At 31.4% G+C, this 8,448-nt stretch overlaps 1 protein-coding gene across 1 annotated transcript; it reads right to left on the bottom strand.

Moving 5' to 3' along the window:
* Positions 1-569: 569 nt before the first annotated feature.
* On the bottom strand, positions 570-6,996 carry LOC134682097 (uncharacterized). The gene is made up of 2 exons (XM_063541694.1): positions 6,940-6,996; positions 570-2,960 (listed from the first exon to the last, which is right to left on the bottom strand). The coding sequence occupies exon 2, from the start codon at positions 2,955-2,957 to the stop codon at positions 1,269-1,271; it is 1,689 nt and encodes a 562-aa protein (XP_063397764.1). The 5' UTR covers positions 2,958-2,960; positions 6,940-6,996; the 3' UTR covers positions 570-1,268.
* Between the last annotated feature and the right edge of the window lie 1,452 nt (positions 6,997-8,448).

The following is an 8,448-nucleotide window of genomic DNA, read 5'->3' as shown; positions in this document are numbered from 1 at the left end:
CAACCATTCACCAGAGTTCAAATCATTGACTATACCAAGGCCACAATTAAATGTCACATAAATATAAACGAAACATTATTTCACAAGGGTATGAAAGGGACACACAAATATGCTCACAAAATATTTATTTCTGAATGGAAGACATAATATTATATTAACCATTACATGGCTCGAGGGCTGATATTATCGAGGGCTGATAGTACATATGGTATATGAAAAATAACATGTATCATATTCTTCAACAATGGAGAAAAATAGCAGATTAATGTTTAATTGATCCTTTTACGTGGTTCTAAAATAGAATTTCAAAGAGTGAAAAGTCCACGGACGTCGCACCCCAAATGTAGTATGTTCGATATGAAATCTTTCTAACATATTATGCCGCAACAAAGAAGAATAACAGCAGTAAATATATATTTTAATAAGGACGATTACAAAAAAATCAACAATATACATAATAAACACTCCCTGTTTGGAAATGTCGACATTTTTAAAGTAACTTTCAAAATTATGTTTGAAACTTTAGAAAATGCATTTATTTTATCATCTGTTTGTTTTTTGTGTTTTTTCTCTGCATTTAACATGTTTTACGCAATATACTTTCCAGTATCCAAATAATTGTTTTGTACCCTACCTTGTTATGTTTTTCACTGAAAATGTACCATTGAGGTGTATTTTTGCCGAGTATTACCGGAATGCCATGCGATAACGTTACGGAAAGGCATGTGATAAATTTTTCATATCAGCCCGCTAAACATCATTGCCAAAAATATGGAATTTACGTAAATTTAACGCTATTATCATACGGTTAAATTTATGTTATTAAGTCTAAGTATATAATAAAGTTTTTTATTTTTATTTTCAAGATCAAAATAAAGACGTTTAAAAAAGTTCAACCATTTTTAATTTTGCCGTAGAGTCAAATAAAATAAGTATTTATTTTGCACAATTTATATGCAATCATTGATTGTTTCAAGAACAATTTGCAAGCATAGATACATCTAATTGTATCTCGCACAAATAACATTTAATTTATTTATATGTCTTAATAAACAAACATACAAAAAGAGATCCCCGACATATTTCAAAACGATATATAAACATGTTTCATGTTACGTCTTTATAATTACTTTACGTCTTTGTGATGATAAAAAAAGTTGTCAGAATTTTATTTTATAATCTTTCGACTGAATTGACATGGTATACACTTTACAAAACCTATCTATAATTTACAAAGAAAGCTGACTATCACTCAATGTATCAAACAGTCATACAACATCATACACAAATGCATTTCCATTATGATTAACAACTAAAAGTTTATTGTGTAATCGGTCGTACTCCACAGCTATTGGATACTCCAGTCCATCTTTATTTGATAATAGTTGTCTATGATGTTGGCCATTTGGGGAAATAACAACCACATTGTAAGACCATTTTCCAGCTACATATACGTTCCCATCGTTGTCGACAGATATACCGAAGGGATAGCTCAGAACACTGCTTTCACTAAATGTCCAGAGTGTTTTACCATGGATATCACAACAGGTGACATTGTGATTTGCTGCGTTTGTGTAGAACAGGTTGTCACCATGGGTTGCTACGTTATCACCACTTAACATTTTACTAGAGGTGATACAGGTTATAGATTCATCACTGAGACTGATCATCATTAGTCCATTCTTTCCTGCATTATAAATCAACTTTCCATCACTGAATGTTACTCCGTAGTTATCAGAACCGACGTTCAATGTCTTCTTCACTTTTTTGTTCTGAATCTCAATAATATTGATTTTCCCTCCAAAGCGTGATTCACCTGATGTTACAGCTACAGAATTATCTCCTATATACACTACGTCATAAACAGATCCAATGTCTTTCAGATTGAAATCTTCTGATCCGTCTGGATTGAACACCTTCATCTGACTACTAGGATTTCGACACGCTAATACCATCTTACCATCAGGGAGGAAGATACAGCCTCGGACGCCTGACAGCTTTGTTTGTATTGTTTGTTTTAACTTGAGACTAACATTATCCAACTTATTTGTTTGCGGGGGTACAATGATCTGAGCTTGTATATTCCCTTTATTCTGGATGGATATCACACATTCACTAAAACTCACATTAACTTCTCCGAATATCTTCATGGTAGTGGTTAATTCCTGCAATGCTGTATCTATCGTCCACGATATATCGATTTGTTGCAATTGTTCGCTTTTGCTGATCGCTTGAATATAATTCTCTTCTTTAATAATATCTTTTTCAATGTGCTTCATTGCAATGAATGATTGCAGGTCAGAGCCATACCGCTTTGTATTTTCAATGTTGTCTTTGCATTGCAAAATCTCTTTTTCTCTCTGTCTTAATGACGTCACAAGTTGTCGAATTTTGCTACTTTCTTTATCTTCCTCGACTTTTATTTCTTTCAATATCTCATCTTGAAGTTTATCCAGATGTTCATTAATTTTGTGTCGAAATTGCTGAACTTCCAATTCAACAATCTTTCTTTTCTCTGCAAGTGATGCAAGGTTTTTCTCACGATTTATACGGATTCTTTTCATGTTTTCGGCAGTTTCCGACAAGCTGCGTTCGATTTCCTGGAAAGCAGTTGAAGATTTGACATTGCCGATCATGTTTCTTATATCTGTTAAATCTTTACATTCGTTGTGATCTTCTACACATTTCCGACAGCATGGACAGTCGTGTTTTCTGCAGAAGAGTTCATATTTCTCTTTATGCTTGTTGCAAAATTGTGCTATTTGCAAAATCTTTACCGGGAGCTTCATATATTCATCAATGGGAACTATTTCATGATTTCTTGTTGCCTTTGAAAAGCTATGATGTTCCTTACAGTCTTCACAAAGTCCTTCATCACATTCGGAACACCAGACTACTGATGATTTGGTAACGTGACGATGATCACAAACACCACACACACTGAAGTTACTGGCCATATTCTGTAATGTTATATCAAATAAATGTAGTAATGTACTCAAATTGAAACTTTTTTTATTTTTTTATATTATTGTCAAGGTAGAACAGCGTCCGTTTTGATGACTTATATAATACGTGTTAACCTTAAACTAATTATCAAGTTTTAGTGACTATCCATGCCAAAATTTAAAAAATAATAAATGTGTTCTAAATATTGGCCTATCATTTGACTTTGAATCAGCTATGTACGCAACACCTTTTTGATATTATGAGGTGAATAAACCATTCGACATTTAAGAACCACAATGCATTGTGGTCTGATATGAGTTACTATGATGTAAGAGCATGTGGAGTTTGGTTGAAAAGTGTCAATTTATATACTTACTCGGAATCTTCTATTGCTTGTTTTTGTTCATCTGGTGTAAAACATGTTATGTTTAAAATAATCTCCAAATGACATGCCCAGTTTAAAAAAAAAAAAAAAACTATTGATCTCTGATTTCTACATTCGACTTTAGTGTCGTTTTGTCAAAGTAGCAGGGTTTGTCTATTGTTATGCACTGTAACATGTTTAACTCAACATCATAAATTACTAAATATATATCATAAATTGCAACTAGTTCATTATATTATATATGACCAATGTAATATTATGCACAAAACAAATATTCTGGCTGGGTCATTAGTAGGACAATATGCAAACACGTATAAAGCAGTATATTCTTGATGTTGAATTTGAACATCAATCCGAAATGGATTATTACAGTTACCGAACATGTTACATTACATACTACAGTAAAAATTTGGTCAGGTTTCATTTTGCAAATATATTCCTTGCAATTTTGGCAATAAAATTACCATTTTAAAAATTTCTAATTTACATATATTCATGGATTCATTATGCTAATTTTGCCAAAATATTAAAAAAAACAAGGGGTTTGTTTGAATATATCAGAAAGTTGCTGACAGATTTAGTTTACAACAGAAACACATAGACAGATGTCTCAAAATCAGATTATAGTTGGGAAGAAATGATTAAAAGGATAAAGGATAAAAAGTACTCTTTCAAATCTTATACATTTTATAATGATAAGAAAAGAGTAAAAAATTATTATTATTATTATTATTATTTACAGTGCTTATATAGCGCTTATCTAAATAAACATTTACTCTAAGCGCTTTACAATGCATAAAAAACAATGAAACAAGTACATATAAACATCTAATCTTACACCTACAGGGCGGTTCTAACAGATATATTTGGGAGTTCAATGTGTCGCCGAACATTAAAAACCAATAAGAATGCAGAGTGTTTGCGCATGACGGTTTCGATGTCATTCTGTTTCTTAATAATTATTTCATTCAGTATACTTTTAAAGCCGGAACTGTTAACTGCAACATATATATGCAAACATTAATCTCTCCAATAGAGATTGAATATTTCGCATATTATACATTAATCTCTCCAATAGGGGTTAATTATCCAGTCAACTAAATTACATATTAATCTCTCCAATAGAGTTTAATTATTGTAACAAATACTGCTACACTTATCTCTCCAACAGAGACAGTGATCAGTAATACAGAATCCACTTATTCATTATATTGCCTGCTAAAAGGTCATTTTGAACTTACTACTAAACGTAAACTGATTAACGTGAGAACCTTGAGATAATGTCTATGAAAAACAGACACATCAAGTCTCGTGATGAAATCACCCATTATTGCATACCAGAAACACAAGAACTTGAAAGAATATTTAACACCTTCTAAACTTAAAAAGAATGTAGGAGATTAAGCTATATCACAATATTCGCAATTTAATATAAAGAAAACAGAAAGATGATTCACTGAGTGTCGTGCCCCAGAATTTTCGTTTATTTTTATCATGTTGCTGTAAGGCTAGGGTACCTGATGAGGATAATGCCTAGGTAATATAAAACCTAAACCGAAACACCAGGTGAAATTACATCATGAAATCAATTATTTCATACCAATATATATGCGTATATATGCGTGTATGATTTTACTATTGAAGAAATAATAAATAGATACTTGCCTACATAGTTTGGTTCAAAACTAAACTTATAGTAATATTGACCGACTATTTCAAATATTTAAATACATGAAAATAAACTATATATGTATTTAATGATACGATAGGTCACTGATTCTCTGAAGATATATACTGTTACAAAAATAGAAGAGTGTGTCCTAGAGATAATATTGAGATGTTTGAATTGCTTAAGGACTCGTTCTTATTTCAACATCTCTAAAGATTTACTTTGTAACAAGAAAAGGAGATTGTGTCTTAGGAGTTGGATTGAGATATTTGGATTGGTTAAGGACTCGTTTTTATTTAAACGTTTTAAAAAAAAAATAATTAAAAAGTGTAAAAGGTAATAAAAATGCAATAAAAAGTTAATATGATACATAAAAAGTTAATATGATACATAAAAATATAATCTGAGATCGAATAAAAGTCTACAACTGTCCGAGTATTAATTATGTGGAAAAGCCTGTCTGAATAAATAAGTTTTTATGTTTTTCTTGAAAGCATTCACAGATTCAGTGTTTCGCAATTCTTTCGGCAAGTCATTCCATAAAACGGCAGCCGCCCTATCAAATCGTCTCTCTCCGTATGTTTTTGTTCTTACTATTGGTTTGACTAAAAGTATGTTGTTTTCTGACCGAAGAGTTCTTGTTGGCTTGTAAATGTTAACTAGATCTTGAAGGTACATCGGTGCTTCTTGTTTCAGAGCTTTAACACATAAAGCAACACTTTGTATTTGCATCGATATGCTACCGGCAGCCAATGCAGAGATTTTAAAATTGGACTTACGTGTTCGTTTTTCTTCTTTCTTGTTATTAATTTTGCGGCAGTGTTTTGGACACTATTTGCAAAAATCACAACAGAAATATTCAGGAGCAGAGGATAACCAATTGGCCACAATCGCAAAAAGTGAAAAAGATAAAAAGACACAAAACAATTTGCTAAATTCAATATACAAAACGGGTCCTCCCACGGGGCTTTCGAAGTAATCACTTAATCAAAATGTTTTTACCAATATAATCACATAATCATTTATATTTTTTCTAAATAATTTAGATTATCAAATATTCAAAGATACAGACCTCAATTATCAAATATTCAAAAATGCAGTCTTCAATTATGAAATAATCAAATTATCATAAAATATTTTTTCTGGTAATCATATCATCATTATGAAAATGACAAAGTTATAACATAAAAAAAAACTCATGAGAATTTGACTTTTATTTAACGTACATAAAGTATGCTAAGTACATGTAAATATACAAACGAACTGGGAATCCTACATTTTTATTCTAAAAAGAAGGACGACAGATACCATAGGAACAATTAAACTTATAGATTAAAAAAAAACTGACAACGCCATGGCTAAAAATAAAAAAAAAGACAAAAAGACAAATAATAGTACAGAAGACACAACATAGAAAACTAAAGACTCAAGCTAACCACTTTATATATGAAAAAAATGATATCAACGTTTAGTTTAACTAGGATGTTTAATCAAAATGATGCTTGATAATTTTAACCCTAGCTGTTTAACTAAAACTAGATATAATGATGAAATTTAAATTTGATCATGAAGTATAAGTCAATTGTCAGTCACGTTCGCAAAGGATAATCAATCTCCCATACTGACAGAGTTGTCGTCCTTTCCTCCTAAATCTTGAGGAGGAAAAGACGACAACTCTGTCTGTATTGGAGATTGAGAAGTAAATAAAGAAAAATTGAAGATTTTCCCTTTTCCCCAGTAGTCTTACTCGTTTAAAAAGGACACACTCTAGATATTCAGGTGTGAAACAGGTAATGGTAAAATATTTTATCAACGTAAATCCAGCTAGAAAATGGAATGATCTCGTTTAAAATAAATTACTTATAACGGATAAAAAGTCATTGATGAATGTCGTGCTACACATTTTAATGTAAAGTTGCCAGCTTAAAGCATTAATTACCTCTGATTTTCTGATGCGTCTTCAACAATTATAGATAAACCAGGAAGGTAATTTGTCATGTGATTTTATTTATAGTATATATTTTATGTTGTTTGGCGGGAATTTTCAAAAGTTATTTTCTGATTCCAAAATTCAGAAATAATATTTAAATTGTTAGCTTGATTTCTTTTGTGATACATGCATATGTTCCGGACCATATGAGTATTTGGACCATACGCGTATGGTCATGATCATATGCGTATACTCATATAGTCTGACCAAACGCGTATTGTCCGACTGTACGCGTATGGTCGGACCATATGAGTATAATACTCGTTTGGTTATTGACGAGTCGGATCATATGAGTATTTGGACCATATAGGTATTTTTTTAATTACATTATAAACGTTTCAATAATACAAAAACTGTATCTAAAAAAACAGTGATGATTACATGACAATTTATGAATTTTATAATCCAACATTTACGTAAAATTTAAATATTGATGTGGAAGTTAGTTTTCATCGGTAGTTACATTCTTGCATGTAGGCTTAAGATGGCAGTCACTTCCACACGGTATTATAGCTTTTCTGCATTTGCAAGACATTTGTGCACGATCCTTTTCATTTACAGCTTTTGTTTGCAAGTGAAAAGCTAGCCTTTTTTGCAGCTGCGTACAGTGATACCGCGGTCGTTGGCCATTCTAATGTCTCCGGTGTTTTTAAGAAGCTCTAGTTCTCAAATATCGTAAAATGAGTGCAATACACCATATTCACAAGACAACTTCAATAAAGTACAAAGTATGTTACTTTCCAGTGACTTCTTGTGTTAAAGTTCATTATGATATTTTTGAAATTTTATTTTTTTAGTTGACATATTGCCATTCACTCGTAAAAACAAATCGGTAATGAACATCGGTAATGATCATCTGTAATGACCATCGGTATAAAATGTGTTTACTATTAATTTGAAAATTAAGTAAAATAAAATAAGTGAAACTTAAAATTACCTATATAATAGCATCTTTTTAATGAATGGTCATACCATATGAAAAGTTAGAAGTATTAAAAATAAACTGTAACAGAGTGTTAATTACCCCAACGATACGCGTTCATGAGTACATATCCATATGGTCATGATCATACGCGTATGGTCCAACTACTCATATGGTCCGGAACACATATAATCTTTGAAATACTAAGGCTTATCTACCTCAGGAATAGATTAACGTAGCTGTATTTGGCGAATATTTTAGGAGTTTTCGGTCCTCAATCCTCTTCAGCTTCGTACTATTTTTGGCCTTTTTAACAATTTTTGATTCGAGCGTTAATATGAAATTTCAATCCTAGTATCTACGATGAGTTTAATTCGAGTTGTATAAGAAATTCTATATTAATAATATTTCATCTTCATGGAGAATATTTTCACTTGATCCCCAGTCATAATTTAATGACGTCCACACATATGCATGGTGTCAGTTCTTAGTAATTATGTCAGTATTTGGGTAATCACTAATGGTTGGACAATAAT

The sequence above is a fragment of the Mytilus trossulus genome, chromosome 8 (assembly GCF_036588685.1).
Source record: "Mytilus trossulus isolate FHL-02 chromosome 8, PNRI_Mtr1.1.1.hap1, whole genome shotgun sequence".
Lineage (NCBI taxonomy): Eukaryota > Metazoa > Mollusca > Bivalvia > Mytilida > Mytilidae > Mytilus > Mytilus trossulus.
The sequence above is the reverse complement of the archived record's forward strand: the minus strand, read 5'-3'. Positions and strand labels throughout refer to the sequence as shown.

Excerpts from the sequence above, each read along its gene's own strand:
- LOC134682097 (XM_063541694.1), bottom strand. The coding sequence starts at position 2,957 with ATGGCCAGTAACTTCAGTGTGTGTGGTGTTTGTGATCATCGTCACGTT.